At 51.8% G+C, this 21,800-nt stretch overlaps 2 protein-coding genes across 3 annotated transcripts in view; one reads left to right on the forward strand and one right to left on the reverse strand.

Moving 5' to 3' along the window:
* The window catches only part of LOC111082296 (zinc metalloproteinase nas-7), a 24,581-nt gene extending 9,126 nt beyond the window's left edge, over window positions 1-15,455 (reverse strand). The window contains exon 1 of one of the 2 annotated variants that reach the window (XM_022378490.2): window positions 14,930-15,455. The gene's annotated coding sequence lies outside the window, so the exon portion shown is untranslated. Of the gene's footprint in view, window positions 1-649; window positions 877-14,929 lie in introns of those variants that run through there. The other variant, XM_022378489.2, reaches the window with a different exon arrangement.
* A 3,091-nt stretch (window positions 15,456-18,546) lies between these two features.
* Window positions 18,547-21,173, forward strand: LOC111081569 (cytochrome P450 306a1). The gene is made up of 4 exons (XM_041595444.1): window positions 18,547-18,994; window positions 19,069-19,217; window positions 19,433-19,861; window positions 19,991-21,173. Exons 1-4 carry the CDS (start codon window positions 18,631-18,633, stop codon window positions 20,750-20,752), a joined length of 1,704 nt encoding a protein of 567 aa, XP_041451378.1. The 5' UTR covers window positions 18,547-18,630; the 3' UTR covers window positions 20,753-21,173.
* The last annotated feature ends 627 nt before the right edge of the window (window positions 21,174-21,800 follow it).

A 21,800-nucleotide genomic window follows, 5' to 3' on the forward strand; every position in this document is an offset into this window, starting at 1 on the left:
AAGAAGAGGGCTCGCTGTGCGGCAGGGAGGGGGCAGGCCCAAAGCCATCCCAGAGGCAGAGGCAGAGGCAAAGCCCAGCAGAGAGCCCACAGTCAAAAGCAAAAGCAAAAGCAACAACGTGAATGTGTGTGGATCATTAGCATAAATAATGGTGAAAAATGAACACAGGCAACAGGCACTTGTATTTGTATTTGTATGTATCTGTAGCTGTATCTGTGTGTGGTGTGGTGAGGTGTGTGCCTCTGTGGCTTTTGTATCTGTATCTGCGGCTCTGTCTCTGGCCGTTGCTATATCTCTGTCTGTATTTGTGTCTGTAGCTGTATCTGTATGTGTGTCTGTGTGTGTGTGTGTGTGTGTGTTTACAACACACATTTCAAAAGTCGGTGACTGTGGCACTGAGTTAGTAGTGCGTTAAGTCAACGAACGCAGTCGCGCAGACGCCGACAGCGGCCACGACAGCAACGGCAACATCGACTGCGGCTGAGGCTGTGGCTGTGGCTGTGCGGCAGCAAGAAAAAGCTTTGACTCGAACTGGCACTGGCACTGGCACTGGGAGTGGGAACTGGGAACTGAGGGAACTGGGGGAACTGGCGACTGCCACTGGACGATGTCATCGTCGTCGTCGGCATTGCAATGTAAACGCACTTACCAACATTTCGGCCTGGCTCAAATCCCGGGCTGCTTCTGCTGCTGCTGCTGCTGGGAGGGGACTGGGAACTGGGAACTGGGGACCGGGTTTGGGTTTTGTTTTGCTTCGCTTCTTTTGCGCTGGCTGCGGCTTTCACAAACGTTGCACGTTGCCTCATGGCGCCGCCGCTGCCTTCTTGGCCAGCTCTCGGTCGACGCATGCCTCGCAGCTGAGGTTTTTGGTTTTGGTTTTGGATTTTCGTCTCTTTTTTTTTTTTTTTTTTTTTTTTAGCAAACTTTTTGAGTTTATTGAACTTTTCACGGTTCTGGGGCTGCTGGTTGGAGGCTGGGGGGGCTCTCAGCTGGTCGCCGCTGCTGCCGCTGCCATCGTCGTCATTATTATCATTCATCATTATCACGACCATCCATACTCTTGGATTGGATTATCATTATCATTACCGCTCCGCTCTACGACAGTTATCACGCACGAGACTTTCTCCGGCAGTCGTCATCCAAGTATTTGCCTACTGGCCCCCTCCCTGTGGCCCCCTGCCACGAGTCGAGCAGAGTTGAGTCGAATTTTGGGGAGACGAAATCGAAGTTGTACTCGGTGGAGATTTACTAATCTCTGCAGCGTTTGGGTGGAAGGAGTCCCAGTGGCGCCTTTTTCAGTGTGGAATTCCTTGTTTGTTGTTTGCTGACCGCGGATGGGGACGGGGCCGGGGACTATCAGCTGCTATCAGCTTCGTGAGCTGAGCTGAAGTGCCCTGCCAAAAAAGTCGGTCAAAATGTTCATGGCAAATATTTGAGCTGGGCCAGCGTGAGAGTCGGAGACGCAGCCCCAACCAACGAGCCGGCGAAAAAATGGGCACGGGATAGGGGCAGCCGAGTAATTGAAGCTTTTGTCCGCGTGATAAGCAGTGTGGAAGGAGGGGGGAGGCCCCATATTACACAATGTGACACAAGAGCCACACTGCTGCGTGTCTCCACGTGACTGTTTTCGCGGTCAGATTGTGGCACGGGGTAGAGGAATGGGGGGGACGTTGCAGGGCAGGGCTAAGTCTGTTGAGGATTCAGACCCTATTCGGACAATCGGATGTGTCTGTTCAGGTTTGGCCATTGCACATTGGACAGTCCCAGTGGCAGCTGTGGCCCCCTCAACGATTATGTGACTAACTGAGTGACAGACGGACGGAGGGACAGAGATTCAAGTGTCGTTACAAAAAAAAAAAAAAAAAAAAAAAAAAAAGTTTGAAGCAACACTCATATAAATACAAAAATATATACGGACATGCGGACATACGGACAGAGAGTAGAAAAAATTTCACCGCTTTTAACGTTAACGATCGCTGCACGTTCAAGGGCCTTACGTAAAGACCAATCCGATCGCAGCCGATCCGATCCGATCCGATGCGAACCGACAATAATGAAGCGGCCGCATTAAGGCTTAGCCCTTTTGTGCACAATGCGCATGAATTTAATTTTTGATTGTCGCATATTGTCCAACGCCCCAGCAGCTGGCATCGCCATAGCCATCCCACCTAGCAGCCAAACCGATCCAATCCAATCCGTTTCCATTATATACTCGTAGTTCGACGCACACACCCCCCCAGAGGCAGCTTCAGTGACAGATCCACGGCCGAACTGGACCCAAATTAAATTATAGTTTGACTTTGATTTAAAATTCAGTATTTTCCATGTTTTGCATAATACAAATGCCTACCACCAAACCAAACCAAATGACAATAAAAAAAACGAAGACAAATCATTTGAAAAATTAATGTAACTGGTGCTTGAATGCGCCTGCAGTATGCGTGTGTCTAGGGGTATATGCGGCTGATTCAACGGCAAGGTGTGGGCTGCGTGAACTCTTATGTATGCCGCACTTGGATGGACAGTATCAGAGGGTATCAGGCAGTCGGTACTCCACCCGCCCGTTTGCTCACTTTATGTAGTAGATTGTGACATGCTTTTAGGGTCGCCCCCCCACCACCAGTGGCTCTGCTCTTTAGGCAATATTTCTACTTTGCATAAGTAGAAATTTGATTTTTTTTTTTTTTTGGATTTTTTTGATTTTAAGTTTGGCTTGGATTGGTTTGGCTTTGTGTTTTATTTGCATTTCGTTGCCATTGCGGTCATTAATTTTATTTATTTTTGGTTTTTAAATCAAAACTGGTTGGACTTTTGGGCTGTGGGCTCTGGGCTCTGGGCTGAGTGTTTGCTGTTGTTTGCCGCTGTCTTTCGGCTGCTCTTCGGGTTTGGTTTTGGGATGGTTTGGGCCAGGGCTTGGACATCGACTTGAGCTTGGTGCGCTGTCAACATTCATAATTTGTCATCGAATGCGTTTGTAATTTGAAGTGATTAAGCATTTTTGTATTCATTGATTTTATGTTTTTTGTTTTTGTTTTGTTTGGCTTGGTTTGGATTTTCGGCCGACTTAATTTTAGTTTCTGCGTGTGTGTGTGTGTGATTTTTGGCTTTTTTTTATATATATTAAGGGGGGCTTTGCACTTTCTCCAATTAAAATTAAATTAAATAATCACTGCGGGTTTTTGGCTGTGTAACTTTGAAAGGGTATTGGACATTGGGATATTGGTATTGATCACTAGACATGTGCTCATGTGGATATTGCCACATGGAACAAAGCCGAAACCGTTTTGCATGCGATGGAAAAAGCTTTGCAGTGACATTTCATATTTTGGTATTGAGATTGGAAATGCTTAAAAAATAAATCCATTTAGTTTGGAGTGCGCAGAGCAGAGATTACGGATTCCAGGTATCTGATTCCAGCCCACTAATTAGCCAAAGGGACAGGCAATGACCCACATCCGCATTGACTCTGCCAGATGGCGGGAACGAATGCCGCACGGACTGACTGATGATGAGGCAGAGACGACGGCTTCTACGGGCCTCTGGTCGGCTGGGAGCTATGGACCAGCATGGAAACGTATGCATCTCAATCCTAGTGCCATTCCGAGTCAGTCCAGATTCAGAGTCACAGTCAGAGTCAGCACAAGCGAAGCGCAGCACAGCACAGCCCAGCCCAGCACAGCACAGAGCGGGTTGAACAAACTTTGCAAAGAGTGTGGATACAAATTAAGCGCTTGAATTATCGTTTTGAAGGCCATTTCGGTATGAAAATGATCGCCGAACGAGGCTAGGCATGCGCAATAGCGGAGCTGCTGCTGGCTGCTGGCTGCTGGCTGCTCGCTCGCTCGCCGCTTGCTGCTGCTGCTAGCTGCTGCTTGCCGCTCTGTGAGCGAACGCCAACGCGTGAGAAGTCGTTGGAGAGCGATTCGATCCGATCCGATGCGATGCGATCCGATGCGATGCGATGGTGGAGGTGCTGCGGGGTGACGCTCAAAGTGCACAAAAGTTCAATAAACTAAAAAAGTGTCTTTTAAAACAGGTAAACACACACACACACACACACCCAGCGACAGATAGACAGATATACCCGGTATGTATGCTTAACATGTGTACATTGTTGCTGTTGCTGCTGCTGTTGTTGCAGTGAGGTGTAAGGCAAAATGCAGTTCTTGTCAAGCAAGCTGCCGGGGGGAGCAACGGCAGCAGCAGCAGCAGCTCCACTCACAGCCACCGCCAACACCACAGCCTCGAGTTAGCCAAGCGAACAGCCCAGAGAATAAGAATATTTATTATATCGATCCGAACCCAAATCCAAGACCAAATTCTCAGCCTAATCAGAGTCCGAGAATGCGCGTTGCGTATGCGCCATTGATGCACAATGCACCAAGTGGCATGACCGTGATGGCGTCTGGCTCTGTGACTGGAAGGGGTATCCCGCAGTCGAGCAATGGCCATTCTGGCCAGCGAGAGGTGTCAATGACTCCTAGTCCACCCTCTACTGGTAGCAGGCACTGCAGCTGTGTGCATTTTGAAAGTACTGAAAAGCCAGAGACCGAGAGCTGAGAGCTGGCAGACATTACCCGTTTGGCCAGCCTCGCCGCATTGACTTCCTGCACAGGATCCCACAGCCATGATCCCAGCCAGCGTTTCGGTCTGATCGTCGCGAGTTCCGCTGCTCAGAGACCCCATTCGCGTGTCATTTGTCTTCGCCAAGTGGCAGGCAGTGCACAATCGATTCCGATTCCGAATCCGAATACGAATACGAATCCGATTCGAGTCGAAACTTTCTCGCTCTCGCCAGGTGAAATGCCTGAAAACTGCTTACTGCCGCCGCTCCACCCATCTACCCATTTAACCATCGCCCCGGCAATCAGTAATCAGAAACCAGAAGACATCATCATACAACAACCCATCAACCTTTATGGTGCCACAAAGAATCTTGGAGCTGTGCCTGCCGCTGCTGCTGTTGTTGCTGCTGTTGCTGCTGTTGCTGCTGCTGCTCTAAAGGTTTTTGAACTTTAGCTTTCGTTTTTGTCGGCCTTCTGCCTTCTGCCAGCTGCCAGTTTCAGCTTCAGCTCCAGCTCCAGCTGATTTTTACTTTGATTCTATGTGGATTCCAGTACCATACAATGTCTGCTGCTCTGCTGCTGCTGCTGCTGTTGCTGCTGCTTTTTATGTTGCGTAGCTTTCTATTGGCAATAAGCCGATCGCCAAGGGAGTGTATCTAGAAGGGTGCTAAATGACATTTTCATATGTAGCTGTGGCTGCCTGCTCTCAGAGCACAGAATTATTTGATTATATGACTAGAGCAGTCGCCAGTGGCCAGTCGCCAGTCCCAGTTCCAGTCCCACGATCGTGCTCCAATTCGGTTGACCTAAAGCTGAGAGGCAGAGGCAGAGGCAGTGGCAGTGGCAGAGTGCTTTCATATTCAAAGTTTCGTTGGAAACCAAACCCGAGACCCACTAAAAAAGTGAAGAAGCGAGAGTTGGCGATGACGTTGGCTCTGACGACGGCTCTTGACGCGGCTTTCTAATTGTTGTTGCTGTTTGTTGCTGTTTGCTGCTGTTGCTGTTGCTGCCGTTATTGTTGTTGTTGGTGGCCCACCAGCTGGGAGCTGCTCTGAGCAGCTGATTAGAAGTTCCAGCAGTGGACAGACAGACCAACAGACAGACAGACAGACAGACCGACAGACAGCCCAAGCGATTGGCAAAAGTGCCGCTAACAAACGACTGAAACGACGACGACGACGACGACAGCGACGTCGCAGCAACGTCAACTGCGACTGCGACAGCGACTGCAACGTTAACAGCGACTGAAGCAGCAAGCTGGGTTTGTCTTGGCTTTGAGCCAAGCAATGAATACGTATACGTATGAGGAGGGTTCGTTGACCGGCAAAGTTTTTGAAGTTTATTGCTGCGTTTGGTCGCCGCTTGGCCCCGCTTTCGGTAGATGGCAAATATGCAACCAGGAACAATGAGGGAGAGAGAGCCATAGCCCATAGCCCATAGCCTAATAGCTCTCTATCCATGTCATGTCTGTCTCTGGCCCCCCTCTTGGACAGCATCTGGCTCTCGCGTCAGCTGCTCCGTCAGCTGTTCTAAGGCGCCGTCTGCTTCCGCTTTTGGCTACGTTCAATGCCTCGTCTTGGCAGCTCGCTGATGCGGCTGGTTCGTTGGTTCGTTGGTTGACTAAACTCTTGCGCCGCTAAGATCGTGCCGTACCGTACCGGACCGGACCTGGACCGGCCGAGCATTGTGCCTGAGATGATAGGGTAGGGGAGAAGCCGGATCAATGAACGTCTCTTTCGTATCAACACAATATCATGTGTGTGTGGAGGTGGTGGAGGGGGGGGGGGCGCTTCTCGGCTTCTATTTTTGGAGCGGCGCTTAGATATTTTTGGCACGCTTCTTCCGGTGGCAGCTTTGACGCCGCGTCGACGACCCTTTTGGTATTCACTTCCCCCCTACCACCGCCCGATCACCCACACCACAACAAATGTGACAATTTGTATTCGCTTTTAATGGGATTTTTTTGGTGGATTTTTTGTGGCATTTTTTTGTGGCATTTTGGTTTTCAGTTTCAGGGGTTGACAAACCCTGCGCTCTCAGGCCCAGACCTGAGATCAGCTGTTTGCTTTTTGGTCGCTCTTTCTGCGGTTGCTGCTTATTATGTAACACGAAAAGTCAACTCGGGCAATTCAGAGTGTGAGATTTTGTAAGTTTATTGACTCAGCACACAGTTCGGTGGGTTTGGTGGGTTTCACAGGGGGGATGCTGCTGCTGCTGCTGCTGCAGGCATATCGATTGATGAAAGTTTTCGACCCTCTGATGGCAACGGTCCCCAATCCCAATCCCCATTCCGATTCCCATCCCCCCTATGTTCCCTGGGTGTTCGTCAAGCGAGAAAGTTACCCGAAATAAATATTAACAAACGATGAAACAAAAGCAACAAAAGCAACAACAAAAAGCTACAACTGTGGCAGGCGGCAGCAGTCGAAACAAAAATTCATTGAATACGGCATAAAGTTTATTGACTTTTGATCCCAACGCATTATTGTTGGGGTGGGTAATGGTTATGTTTTTGTTTTTTTTTTGTTTTTTTTCTTTTTCTTTTTTTTTTTTCGCCAGTTTGTTTTTGGTATTTTTTGTTTTTGTTTTTTGTTGCTGTCATTTGCGCCATTCGCTCCTGCTGCTGCTGCTGTTGTTGTTGTTGCTGTTTTGACTGCTCATAATGCATACGTAACGGTATCGACAGGAAGTTGTCGTTGCTGCCGCCGCTGCTGTGGATGCGGTTTGCTGCCGCAGGAGTTCATTCAATGCCGGCTCCAGGTTCCAGTTTCGTGCTGCTTACCTGTCGTCTGTCGTCTGTCGCCTGTTGCCTGTCGCCTGTTTGCGGTCTTTGATTCGAGCGGGGTCGTTGCCGGGTTTGTTGTGATTCCGGCCAGCACGTGCCGCGTGTTTTAGCGGCCAACCTCAAGGTTGGCGGGCGGGCGAGCCACACGAGGAAGTTCCCGAGTTGAATAATCTTTGGTCGTGGGGGTGGGGGTTTTGGTGGGGGATGCTCCAATAGGCACGCACCCACCGCCCCTTATGCCACCGATTTGTCGCTCTCTTTGCCGCTCTCCATTGGCAAGTTCGTGCCGTTGAAGTCTTTCGTGTTTGCATGGCGAAAAAAGAGAGCGAGCGCGAAATGTTCTGGGCAGCGTTAGTTCCCACGGGAGGGAGTGAGACGGATGTCGGAATCAGTTCGAGCGAGCCCGTTGCCAACGCAGATCAACTTCGCCTCCGTCTCCGTCTTCATCGTCATCGTCATCTCCGTCGCTATCTCCATTCTCCATTCTCCATCTCTGTCTTCTCTCCCATCTTCCATCTCCCTTCTACTGCTGCCAGCTCCCGCTTTGTGTGTGGAGTTTTCTGGTTTGGCAGCTGCCTGCCTGCCTGCCTGCCTGCTGCCTGCTGAATGCTTCTTGGGAACACTCACTCTCACGCACACACACACAGGCAGCTCACACCAGCTCTGCTTTGCTTCTGCTTCTGCATTTGTATATGTAGGTCTACGTCCGATTTTACTTTCACTTTTAAAGGTTTACGAACTTTTCTGTTTACAAGTCAACGTTGCTGTTGCTGTTGCTGTTGCCGGCAACGGCGACGTCGGCGTCGACGAAGACGAAGACAACGTTGCGCACATTTCAAATGCTTCTCACACATACACACACACACACAGGCACATACAGGCCGAATGAAAAAGCACAGACACAGAGTCAGAGACAGAGAGAGAGAGAGAGAGAGGCCGAGCCGTTGGACAGAGGGCCGAAGGAAGTGGTGGATGGAGAAGGGAGGAAGACACGAACCCACCTGGCAGCAGACGCACAGTGGAACCTGTGCGCACACTCCCTCAGCTTATTGGCTGTGTGTACACTGCACAGCAGCGTTCGCGCAGCCAGGGCCCACTGTCCAGCTGGCTGTTGAGTCACTGTGTGTCTTCGTGGAATTGTGTGCGGCGCGGCGCGGCGCGGCTTTGCTTGTTTGTGTGTTGTGCACAAGGAAGTCGCTTGCGCTGGTGCTTCAACTTCCTTGACATTGAAGCAAGGATTTTGGCCCCGCCATGCACTCGCCTCGGAAGTGACAGCAGCAACAGCAACAGAAGCAGCAGCAGCGACGCTGTCAGTAACAGCAGCAGTAACAGCGACAGCGACAGCAACTTGCGCGAATGTGTGTGTGTGTGTGTGCGGTTGTGGTTGTGGTTGGGTGTGCCTGTGTGTGTCTGCGTGTGTGATACCAATGCTGTTTTTTAGTCGGTCGGTCATTGACCGTTGCGGCTGAGACGCATTGACGCCGCTGCCATTGGCATGGTCGACGTCGCGGATGTGCTGCTGCTGCTGCGTCGCTGTTGCCTGTTGCTGTTATCCTGCCACCTAACTTGAGCAAAAGCTAAAAGAGAGAGAGAAAGGGAGATATAGAGACACGTGAGAGAGTGGGGGAGCAAACGACGCCCAGCACTGATGACGACAACATTAGCTGTTGTTGCTGCTGTTGTTGCTGCTGTTACTGCTGCTGTTGTTGCTGCTGCTGTTACTGCTGCTGCTGCTGTTGCTGCTGCTGCTACTGCTTCTGCTGCTGCAGCGTCACAGCAGAGCAGGCAGCGATGCTGTCGTCTACCCAACTTGTTGGACAAGTTGACGGCCTACGTGAGTGTTCGCCGCGTTTTGTGCATTGCATTGATTTGGAGTTGGAGGCTTGTGCGTTTTACGTTTGTGTTTGCACAAAAGTCAATGAACTCCCGCCGCCCGTCTGATGCTCGGATCTCTGATCTGATCGGAGCTGATCTGCCTGCAGCGGCGCCGCAGTTGCGTCGTGGGGGCGTCTTGCCGCTGCCTGCTGCTGTTGCTGCTGCTGCTGTTGCTGTTGTGGCTATGTTGCTGATGGTGTGTGGAATTCGCACCAACACTGATGCATTTGGGAATGTAGGTAAGCCACTTGCCAGCCAGCCAGCCAGCCAGCCAGCCAGCCAGCCGGATTGTTGTTGTTGCTGTTTCTAACCTTTTTGCAATGCATTAGGCAACTGCCGCCTCACTGTCAACACTTGCCCCAACTGGCCCCCGGCTCTGCGCTGCACCGCACCGATCTAGAGCTCCACAGCGGCCCGCTTGAGTGCATTGATCTCGCCATTGAGTACGACCAAGCGCGAGTGCTTTGGCTCCACTCCGGATGGTCGCGTGTGTCCGCCACTGACTCTCTATGTCTGTGTGTGTGTCTGTTGTGTGTGCCTGTGTGTGTGTTTGTGTGGGGGGATTGCATGACACAATGTCGTTGGCACAGTGACCGGAAAACAGATTGACTTAATGACTGAGTTTTTTTTTTCTTTCGTCTTTCAAAATCAATGCCCTGCCACCTGCCCCCTGCCACCAGCCACTGTTCTTGGAGTGCAAGCCAAGCCCCTCTTTTCCCATACCGTACCAACCCCCCATGGCACCATGCCACATGCCACATTCATTCATACGGATGAGTGGGCGGCCGATGTCGAGCTGCGGTACTTTGCTGCTGCGGCTGCTGCTGCTGCTGCCATAGCCTACGGTTGTAGGCCAGCGGTCAACGACCGGCAGCCGCAACAGCCACAGCGGCAACGAAAAAAAAAAAAGTAGCAGTCGCCGCAGCAGCAGCAGCAACAGCAGCAGATCGGGCTCCAACCAGTTGAACGACCCACTGAACCAACTTGTCATTTGACCATGTCGCTGAGCTGCTGCACCGCCACCGCCGCCACAGCCGCCACCGCCGCCACTGATTGCATGGCTCCAGCGGCTGAGCCTCAGTACCAATCCCTCTAAGGCGCTCCTCTCTCAGAGATGTCCTGGGATGGGGATTCAGTCGTAATTAGCTTGCCTTTGGCAGCGGCACCTGTGGCCATTATCGTTATGAGCTGAGCCCTCTCCGAGCCCAGCCTATTGGCATTTCTGTAATTTGTCAGTGCCCTGCCAGCCTGCCAGCCTGCCCCATGCAGCAAGGAGTCTCGCCTGGAGTCCGTACGTAGCATACCTCTTGGCGTTCAAGCGAGGCTGAGCTCTGCGGCTCCAAGCCACTGCCCTTTGCAGGCTCTGCGAGAGTGGGAAAGCTTTTGGGGGAAAGTATCTTTAGAAATCGGAACTGAAACCATAATGCAACGCGAGCTGCAAATCGGACTGAGAGTCGTGTCTGCCTGCCACTTGGGACGCCGTTCCTTCCCGCCGAGTGCCGCCGAGTGGCTTGCCCCAATGCCAATTTTCCACATTTCACAAAGAAGTTGCAGATGCGGCGTGCTGCCCGCTGTCCCCAGTTTTGTGGCAATTAAATTTGGCCTCAAAAAAGCAGCGTGGCAGCAATCGTGGCCCGTGGCCTTAGTTCTTGGGGGCCAAGTGAAAAGCTGGACTGGCTTCCCACTCTCCCAGTCACAGCGGCGGGGTCAAGCGGCAATAAAATTCCGCCTGGGGTCAGTGGAGTCCATGCATTTCATGCAACATTGTTGATGGCAGCACAGCAGCAACAGCAACAGTCCCAGGGCCATACCCAAGAATTGGGGGTTCCCGCGGAACGTGGCACGACGGAACGGCGGAACGGGTTGCCAAATGTATCAATTACTGCGCCACTTTGCCGCACCGATCGGCACGCGGCCAGCCAGAGATGCGTGCGTGACCCACAGACGCACCTGACAGGGCTGTGGCAGGGAGCTGATGGTGTTGCTTGCATCTGCAGACGGATGCAGTCACGTGGGGCTACCCACACGCACCAGCAGCAACACCCACCACCCACCACCCCAATTCTGTTCAGTCTGCGACTGCTGCTGCTGCAGCTGCTGCTGCTGTCGCGACTGCATTTGCATGCGGGGCATGAATCGAGCTGAATCGCAATTGCATGCTGATGCTGATTAGCATGCAACGACCGTCGACAGTCGACTGTCGTTTGATGTTTGTCACTTTATATAATGCGACGCATTTGTCAACGCCAGCAGCAGCAGCAGCAGCGGGCAGCAGGCAGCAGAGACAGACAGACAGACAGCAGCAGCTGGCAGCGGGCAGCAGGGGTTGTGTGCTTCCCCGTAGTTCAGGGCTGGCTCTACTCTCGATCTACTCTCCCCACATTCGTCTTTGGGGGTTGGCTTGGAGCACACCCTTGCCTCAGTCCGCCTGTCTGTCTGTCTGTCTCTCTCTCTCTCTGAGTTATTCCAAGCGTCTGCCCCCCATTTAAATTGAATTGAAATTTGTCGCCGCAATTGAATTGCCAATTGCCAATCGGTGACATTGTAATTGCTCAAGCGCAATTCATGCAAATGGCAAAAAATGAGAAAAAATAAGAAAAAATAAGAAAAAATGGAAAAATGGAAATAAATGTGATCGAGATGAGATGCGTTAATCTCACCCCCTGATTAGTCCCCCTAGAACACCAGCAAATACACGCCTCCGCCCACAAAGCGCGCACCCCAAGACGGAGCGGAGCGTGTTCAATGCGAGTCCGTGGAGCGTTACACAATCAGAATCAGAATCGGAATCGCTGAGTTTCATTGAGCTTGTCAGCCAGCCGCGTAGATAGATAGATAGATAGATCGATCGATCGATCGATCGATCCTGGCACTGGCACTGGGAATGGCACTGGCACTGGCATTATCCAATGCCTAGTCCAAGGCCCGTTTCATATTCACAATTTCGAAATTATCATATTATCATATTATTACTTAAGCCAAGCTACAGCCATGCCATATGCGAGTGCGTAGATCGATGGATGCGCGATTTTCCCCCGGGTTTCCCTTTGTTTTCCAGCTCAATTTTTGATCATGATTCGAGTCTTCTATTGCCTGTGGCTCTGTGGCTCTGTGTCTGTGCTGCCCTTGCCCTCGTCGGCCCTCGACTGACCTTCGGATGTGTGTTTATTTTCAAACTGGCCCAGTAGGAAATATTCATAAATTTTTCTGTTGTGCCCACAATGACGCTACAACCTTGGGGGAATTTTTCATTTTCATTTCTCGTTGTAAGACTCAGATCTCAGATGTCAGAGAAGATCTCCAAGAACTTCCAGCTCGTGCTGCGGCCAATGGCGGGACGGGGGATCTCTCATGAGAGATCAATGAACGCTTTCAATAGGAAATCGAAATTGAAATCGAAATCTAAAAACGAAATTAAATCACAGCTCTCCGGTCTCCGGTCTCTGGTCTCTGTTTGCCATCCATTGCTGCTCGTATTTTGGTTTCTGTTTTAAGTTTCTGTCTCTGCTATTTATCAGTATAAATGCCACGATTAGTGGGGGGGCTGCCGCTGCTGCTGCTGCTGGTTATTAGTTCCAGTTCGATTCAGTTTCGATTCCATTCAGTTCCATTCAGCTCGATCCGATCTCGGCATCCACGCGATACGTTGACCCAAGCGATGCAGAACCTTGGAATTAGCATAAAACGTTGCTGCTCCACATAAGTTGGACCCAGCTACGAGTGCTCTCCTCCGGCTATTCTGATTGGCTGCGGACTGGGACTATTCCGTGGTACGATCTGCTTTGGTTTTCCCAGCATCACCATCAGTATCAGCATCTGCATCTGCCTCTGCATCGATCAGTGGCTGAGACGCTGGCAATGGCTTAAACCCTGGACCCTGGCCAAGATCCGTGCACCGGACGGGGCTTCCCCTGCTCAGAAATCCCCGCCAGCAAACATATCGAAAGGCATTGATCGCGAGTCATTCAAGTATTCTTTGCGATGACTTCATTAAGGCGCTCAAACGCAATCCCCCAACGTTGCCACAGAGGTGCGTCGCGTATCTTTCAGATAGCCATAGCCATAGCCATAGCCATAGCCATAGCCATAGCCATAGCCATAGCCATAGCCTCCCCCCACACACTACTGTTTGTATCTGTCTGTGTGTGTGTGCCCTGGGCAGGTGTCGAAACAATGTGTGGAGCGCAACTTAATTAGAATGTTGCCACATTTGTAGAGCCAGCAACAGCAACAGCAACAGCAACAAAAATCTCTCAAATAAAAATGTCAGAACAAGTTGAGGAGGCAATTTGTCAACCGGCAACCGGCTGCCTAGACACGCGGCCGGGTCCCCAGCCCCCATCCACCCAGTCACCATCCCCCCCGCTTAACATTCGAAATGCATTTTTTTGCATACACGAGAAATCGAACGAAACCGAGACAGAAACGAAAAACAGAAGCCGCAGCGACACAAAATTTCCGCAAGCTCTCAGTTTTTGATTTTGATTTTGGACCAGGGGGGGGTGGCTGCCCAGCTCCGACTTGGCCAACTGGGTGGGTCGATGGTGGGGCCTGGTGGGTGTGGTGCGCGTGGTGGGTGCTGGTGTGTCCATGTCCATGGATTCGTTCATGCGCAAGGTTTTTGATCGTCGGGTCGGGTTTTTGCAGCAGCCAGCAGCCAGCAGCTAAAACTGATCTTTGGCCACCCGCTACCCGCGGCAGCAGCCGGTGGGGTGCATTGATCTTAAAATGGCTCAAAAGCCGTTGAACTGCTGGCCACAGACTGCTGCTGCTGCTGCTGCTGCTACTGCTGCTGCTGCTGCACAGGCAGCCGGACCGGCGGCCAGTCTCTGCCTCCGGACAGAACTCGGGCTGCTGCTTAAATGTTGTATGCTAATTCTAGCAGCAGCCCGCCGCCATTAGCTCTAGGCACTCGAGTAGCCTGGCTACAAGCCAAAAGACTCGACCCATTCGTACCCTGCACATTCGCTGGGCTGTGGCCTTGATGTGGCCATGGTGGGAAAGGGAAAGGGGCAGGGGCAACTCTCACTCCTCGCGCCTAGCGCCTCTCATTACTGTGGGTGCTGCTGGTTATGCTCCAGGGTACCCTCTGTGATATTTCTGAGTCTGGGACTAAAAGACATGGGCTGATGCTGCGACTGCGACTGCGGCCGTTGAAATCGAGAATGAAATGAAAATCTGACCAAATGTAAATTCTTTTAATTGTATTGCTGCTGCTGCTGCTGCTGTTGCTGCTGCTGTTGCTGTTCTTTGATTCTGGCAGCTACTGGAATCCACTGGCACGTTCTTTTGGCTGTGGCTCCGACTGTGACTGTGACTGTGACACTCTGACTGGCTGATATTGCCTATTGCCTACTGCCTATTGCCTACTGCCTATTGCCTATTGCTATTGCGCCGTTGGATGGGGTTAACTGAACTCTCGCTCGCTTGGTCTATGAAAGATGTCAAGGTATCTGTAAAATTTGTATTTGATTTCGTACGCCAATCACATCCACTCTGTGCAAACAAAACGAGCGCCAACAGAGTGCCCGCCACAGAGTGTCGCTGCTCGAACACACACAGAACACAGAACACAAAACACAAAACACAACACACAAATCACAAAGCAAACCCAAGCGACTAATTAGGCAGTTGGACACCCCAACGTACATATTGTACATACATATACACATATACACACATATACATATATACTACTATTTACTATTGTCTGATGAAGGCGCAGTAGATGGAGATGCAGAGGAACCGATCTGTTGCAGGAGCAGAAGCTTTACAGGGGAAAGTGTTTCGGGTGGGTCTCAGCTCAGGCTCAGGCTCAGGCTTTGGTATAACTGCTCTGCTTTGGACGGCGGCGAACTTTACACGCTTTTTTTTTTTTTTCTTTTTTTTCTTTTTTTTTTCTGCGAGCGGTGTCTTCTTATATGATTCACTGTCTTGCACTATTTTGCACAGCTCGGCAAATTCCACTACTTAACTTCTGTCGCTATGCAATGACTGCCCCCTTCCCCCCCACCCAGCTGCACTGTCAGTGGGGGGGGGGAATGGGGGAATTCGAGTGGCAAGCCGAAACCAAAGCCGCTGCACAGCTGGTGAAAGGGCACACTCCGGAATGAGAATGAGAATGAGTCTTGTGGCTCTGGTTCTGGCTCTGGTTCGGGTTCTGGTTCGGGTTCTGGCAATCAACCTTGGACTATGCGACCCCAAGCCCAAGATGCTCCATTAATGGCGCAAAATGTTCGAGCGTAGCAAAAATTTTTGGATAGCTTGGAATTACCATTCCGCTTCGCTGTGCCATTTACTGAGCTATCATAGCTCGCAATACTAGAAGCGGGCAAAATCAGCAACGGCAATGGCAACGGCAAGGGGCACCAAAAAAAAAAAAAAAGGCAGGCGGGCAATCAAACACACATGCACACGAGATGTTTACACTCGCCGTATAAAACATCAACAGCGGAGCGCAGCGTGAAAATTGGGTTAAAAAATAAAGCATGCAAACTACCTTGACACATTTTCCCGGAGCGGAGTGCTGTGGAGTGGTCATTGGATGGCATGGCATGGCATGGCATGGCATGGCTTGGCTTGGGGCTGGACGGGCGTTGAACGCTTTCGAAATACACACAGCAAACAAAGCAAACAGCAGCACTGATGGCGCGTGGTGGGGGTGGGGGTGGGGGTGGGGGAGGTGAAGCAGGAACAAAGCCAGCGTTGGCGGAGCTGTAGCTGTAGCTGGAGCTGGAGGTGTGGCCTGGCCCATCTATCTATCTGCCATTCAGAGAATCTCGCGTCCCCCTTCGGTATCAATAATTCTGTTGCAATTGTAATAAAAATAAATTTACGAAATATATTCCCATGTATGTGTGTGTGTGTGTGTGTGTGTGTGTCTCTCTGTTTGAAAATGATAAGAGAACGCGAATGCTACGCCACGTGAGCTGTAGGGTCCCCACCATACCCATACCCATACCCATACCCATAGCTGTCCCCGATTTTGATTTTTGATTTTTGACTTTGATTTCAATTTCTATTTCCAATACAATTCAAAATTTCGTGTGCAATCCGCTGATTAGATGCAAAATATTATCTTAGTGTGCGGGGAGTGTGGGGAGGAGCTGCGTCTTGTCCACTGCCACTCCAACTCCCACTCCCACTCCCTTCTCCCATGCTCATTGCCAATCTTCTAGAACCATCCTCGTGAGCCAGGCCACCGGGGTTTATTGACCAGACGCGATCGCACCGCACTTGGCCAACCATCAGCCAGGCCAACGATTACGAAAAGGTTTAAAAATAAGTCAGGGGAGGGGCCCAGTGGCAGTTGCAGTTGCAGTGGCAGTGGCAGTGGCAGGGGAGGGGGCAGCCCTGCATAGGCGGCCTGGCCTGGCCTGTTGACAGCCAGCATCCGCTTGACGCTCGTTGCTCGTAGCTCGTCGCTCGTGGCTCAGGTTCATGTCCTTTCGATAGGATATTGCCCCGGGCAGGCCTGGGCCAATGATCTTGTCGTTTGTTGAACCCGCTGCCTGAGCCCTCAGGAGCTGTCGAGCATTGTCGGACCGGACCCATGCGTCTAGATGGGATGCGAGAGGAAGGACAGGGACAGGGACAGGGACAGGACAGGACAGGGACAGGACAGGCTACAACTGGACAGGCAACAATAAAAAGGTTCGGCGACTGCCGCATTCACATTTCGCACTCGCACCCTGCAAAGTGCTGCCCCCGCTGCCCCCGCTGCCCTGCTGCTGCCTCCAATCTGCTCTGAAGCCCTTTGGAAACCCGCTCGTGCAGCGGCAGTTGCAGTTGCGGTTCATTGGCAGATCAGACTGTTGTTGGGGCTGTTGCCACTGCCACTGACGGCGGGTCATTAAAATAACTAAAGGTAAAGGTAAAGCTAAAGGTAAATGTAAAGTTAATGCTGAAGCTGAAGCTGGAAAGTCGTTGCCATGGCGGTCGTACATCTTGTTGCTGCTGCCGGTCCTTTGTGCCGGTCGCATGGCGCGAGGAGTCAATGGCCTGCGGTTCTATTTTAGCGCATGCCATTGGCCCTGAACTTGTTTGGCTGGGCCCGCAGTCCAGGCCCAGTCCATCTACTCCCATCCGCCATCGCCCATTGTTGCTCTACGCTCTGACATGACTCAGTTCTGAGTTCTGGATTCTGGAAATCCCTGCCGCCCAAAGGGGCAACCCAAAGGGGGATCGTCGCCTTGCATTCCGCAACAGTACAAATTCCTCGCTCAGCTCGCTTGCTCTCGAATTTTCGCAGGGAAAATCCCCGCCCTGACATTGAGCCAAGAAACAGAATAACTTCCAGAAGGAAACCCTTGAGACATCTCTTTGAGGGCATCCCTGTATCGCCGTGTCTCTGTGCCGCTGTGGGCATGGCCAAGTATTCCGATGCCCTTGGAGTTCTCACTTGGGCCCAGAGAAAAGCTCGTCAAATATTCAACAGCAACAAGAAATTAACCAAACCCAAAAAAAAAAAAAAAAAAAAAAACCTGCAAATTTCGCAGAAATAGGCGACGAAATGGAAAGGCAGCGGAACAGGCAGCCAATTGAATAAATGTATCTTTCCAAATCGAAACGGCCTTAATATGCATAGGTAGACATACATACATACATGTGTACCATCTGTCTGTCTGTCTGTGTGTCCCATCTACATGCATGTTTTCATGAGGACTAGGGGGAAACCCGATGCCGATCTACCCGACCGAGCTCAGCTTAGGTAATGGCGGGAGCGGTTTTTTTTTTGGTTTTGGGCTCGACCAGAAGGGCTATGGAATACCTTACCGTTTGCCAGCTCTCGGGCTAAGCCCAGCCTGAGCGTTGATCACTTGCCAAAGTCGCCATAGTCCCCTTCCCGATTACGATTCAGCGTCTGTCTGCGTGGCATCTGGCTCGGGTGTAATCTATGTGCATCTGATTTTCGCCAGTGGCGGGCGGGCGGGCGGTCGGTACAGCATTGATTTTATTTTCAAATTTTTGTGCTGTGTTTCGCGCCCTGGAAGATGCCGCCGCACCGTACCTCCTATCGCTCGCTCTGCCTATCCTATCCCGCAGCGAACCCGAACCATAGGCTCTGCCCTGCCCTGCCCTGCCCTGCTCTGGGCTGTTTTTATTCTCTGATATATTTTGCTGATGTTGCTGGCCTTCGCTGGTTCCTTCGCTCCGTTTCCTCTGTGCCTCTGTTTCCTCCTCTGTTCCTCTGTGTTTTTCTTCGGTTCCTCGTTGCTGACGCAGACGCAGACGCAGACGTTGACGACGTTGACGACGTTGACGACGTTGACGACGGGCCCTGTTTGCATTTCTGGCCGAGACTCGTTTCAAATTCTAAAGAAATTCCAGTAATTGAAGAGCATTGCTGGCGACTGGACGTTTCGTTTCCTCTGGCAGGCAAGTGAAAGCAAAAGTGACACCACAATGCCGGACTTTGACTGGCTACCCCTGTCGGGACACAGTCTGGGCCTGCTGCTGGTGCCCGGGCTGCTCATCCTCATTATCCTCTGGCTGTGCGATCACCAGTACGACAAAGTGCTGGGTCGTCCGCCCCCAGGGCCCTGGGGTCTGCCCTTTGTGGGCTACCTGCCCTTCCTGGACCGCCGAGCGCCCCACAAATCGCTGCAGGCCCTGGCCCGCCGCTACGGCGGCATCTATCAGCTGCGCATGGGCAGCGTCAAGGCGGTGATTCTCTCCGACGTGGCCCTGGTGCGCGAGTTCTTCCGGCACGAGGTGATGTCGGCTCGGGCGCCGCTCTACCTCACACACGGCATCATGGGCGGCTATGGTAAGGATAACGTCCGCCTTGGACCCTCTGACCAACTCACTGACTTGACTCTGTTGCTGTTGCTGTTGTCCCAGGCATCATCTGCGCCGCGGGCCCCATTTGGAAGCATCAGCGTCGCGAGGTAATCGACTGGCTGAAGGCTTTGGGCATGACGCGGCGACCGGGCGAGACGCGTAGCCGTCTGGAGCAGCGCATCGGCAGGGGCGTGGACGAGTGTGTGCAGGTGAGTGACTAAGTCCAGGTACAGGCCCAGATCCTGCGCAGCATCATCATCGGAATGGGAAGGGCATTCGAGTGGGATCGATGGCTGGATCTGGCTTTGGCTCTGGCTCTGGCTCTGCCTCTGGCTCTGCCTCTGCCTCTGGTCTCGATTATTCACTTTCTGCTTGCTCTTCCTTTCGCTTTCTGCCTCTGTACCCCTCTGTCTCCACCCAAAAGCTGTACGAGACGGATGCTGCTCTCAGTCCCTCGTCGCAGTTGGACCCCGTGCCCGCGCTCCAGCACACGCTGGGGAACATCATCAACGATCTGGTCTTTGGCGTCACCTACGAGCGGCAGGACCCCGACTGGCTGTACCTGCAGCGACTGCAGGAGGAGGGCGTCAAGCTGATCGGCGTCTCGGGCGTGGTCAACTTCCTGCCCTGGCTGCGACGCCTGCCGTGGAACGAGCGCAACATTTGCTTCCTGCTGGAGGGCAAGGCCAAGACGCACGCCCTCTACGACCGCATTGTGGAGAGGTGCGCGCAGCGGCTGAAGGAGCTGCAGGCGCAGTACCAGGAGAAGCAGCAGCAGCAGCAGCAGGACCCACAGCAGGATCCAGAGCCCGAGTCGGACCAATTTCTGGAGGAGAACTCCGAGCAAGAGGCAGCAGCACAAGAGATGGCGCACGAGCAGGTCCCAGAACAGGCAGAAGATGCTCTTGATCCAGCGCTGGAAAGGGCAGAGCTGAACCCAGTGGATGCCGAGCATGATCCGGAGCAAGGACCTGAGCAAGAGGCGGAGGCGGAGGAGGAAGACGACGGCGACGACGATGACGTGTACGAACCTACCTGTATCCTGGAGCATTTTCTCATCAACCGAGTGCCCCACTCCGAGCTGTACTGCGACGAGCAGCTGCGCCATCTGCTCGCCGACCTCTTTGGCGCCGGCGTGGACACCTCTCTCGCCACGCTCCGCTGGTTCCTGCTGTACATGGCCCGCGAGCAGCGCTGCCAGCAGCGCCTGCACGAGTTGCTGCTCCCCCTTAGTGGCGCGCCCACACTGGAGGAGCTGCAGGAGCTGGCCTACCTGCGAGCCTGCCTGTCGGAGGTGCAGCGCATCCGCAGCGTCGTGCCGCTGGGCATTCCACACGGGGCCGAGCGGGACTTCACCGTGGGCAAGTACCGCATTGCGGCCGGCAGCATGATCGTCTCCCTGCAGTGGGCCATTCACATGGACCCGGAGTGGTGGCCGGAGCCGGAGCAGTTCCGCCCGGAGCGCTTCCTCAACGACGAGGGACACTACTCGGCGCCGCCCCAGTTCATACCCTTCCAGACCGGCAAGCGCATGTGTCCCGGCGATGAGCTGGCCCGCATGATGCTCACCCTATTCGCTGGGCGCATCCTGAGACGCTTTCACGTGCAACTGGCCCCCGGCACCGCTGCACCGGACATGGAGGGCGAGTCTGGCATTACCTTGGCACCCGCTCCCTACGAGCTGCGCTTCACGAAGCTGCCGCTGCACGTGGAGCAGCCCCTGGTGCAGGACTCGATCGAGTAGCGTCTCCTCTATGTCCTTTTTATTCGTATATATATCCTTGTAATTTTTTTTTTTTTGTTTCCTGTACTTATGTAGTATCCCTTGAGAAATATATTTGCTGATTGGTGTATTTAATTTTTGATGTGCGGCTGCTCTAAGCGGGTGATTTTCTCGGGCTATTAAAGCAAATAAAAAATTTATTATTATTTTCCGACGTTTCCAGCTGAATTGCATAGAAGTCTGTAGAAGTCTTGAGAATTTATGTGAAAAACTGCATGGAAAGTTTCTTCTCAGAGAGGAAAAACCCAACAAAAAAAAAATGGGATAATGGACCAGGATTTATAAAGAACTTTTGTGCAGAAATGAATTTCAAAGTATTGTTTTCCCATACAAAGTGTAAACATAATCATGTATGCTATTGAATAAAATTTTACAATTTGCACATTTTTTATATCAGTATGCGGAGAGTTTAGGGGGGTACTAGATTTGTGGTCAAAACCCACAGAAGGAAACATTAATCGATCAGCATCAATAGCCGAGTCGATATAGCCATGTCTGTCTGTCCGTCCGTCTTGTTCGTCGCCTAGTTCGCACAGACCAAAAGAGCTATGGCAACCAAACGTAAGCTAACAAAATAGATTTAAATTCCAAATAAATCATAAGCTCACTTATGTACTGACTGAGTAGAGTCGCGGCCACTGCAGCGACTCACAGCGCTCCTGCCTGGCTTAATATGAGTTTTGACATTGCAGTCTACGTTTCGTTGAAATTTCGCGGCATTTTTGCTCATTTCCAAGCATTTTCCCCATCAATTTACAAGCTGTGTAGGGCACCCATGGAAGGGTTCAGCATCGATTAATGGCTCCTTTTTTTGGGGCAGGTTATCTGCAATCTGTTATTCAACCTTCTGTCTGTCTTTTCAGATATTTTATTTAATGATTTACACTCCCAAAAACCCTCGAATAAAGAGTAGCACTTTAAATATGTTTTGTAGAATAATTTTATTTATTTTCGAATTGTTTGCCTATTTTGTTGTGTGCTTGTAAGACTAAACCACAGTTTGTTTTGT

The sequence above is a fragment of the Drosophila obscura genome, unplaced genomic scaffold (assembly GCF_018151105.1).
Source record: "Drosophila obscura isolate BZ-5 IFL unplaced genomic scaffold, ASM1815110v1 contig_73, whole genome shotgun sequence".
NCBI classification, from domain to species: domain Eukaryota; kingdom Metazoa; phylum Arthropoda; class Insecta; order Diptera; family Drosophilidae; genus Drosophila; species Drosophila obscura.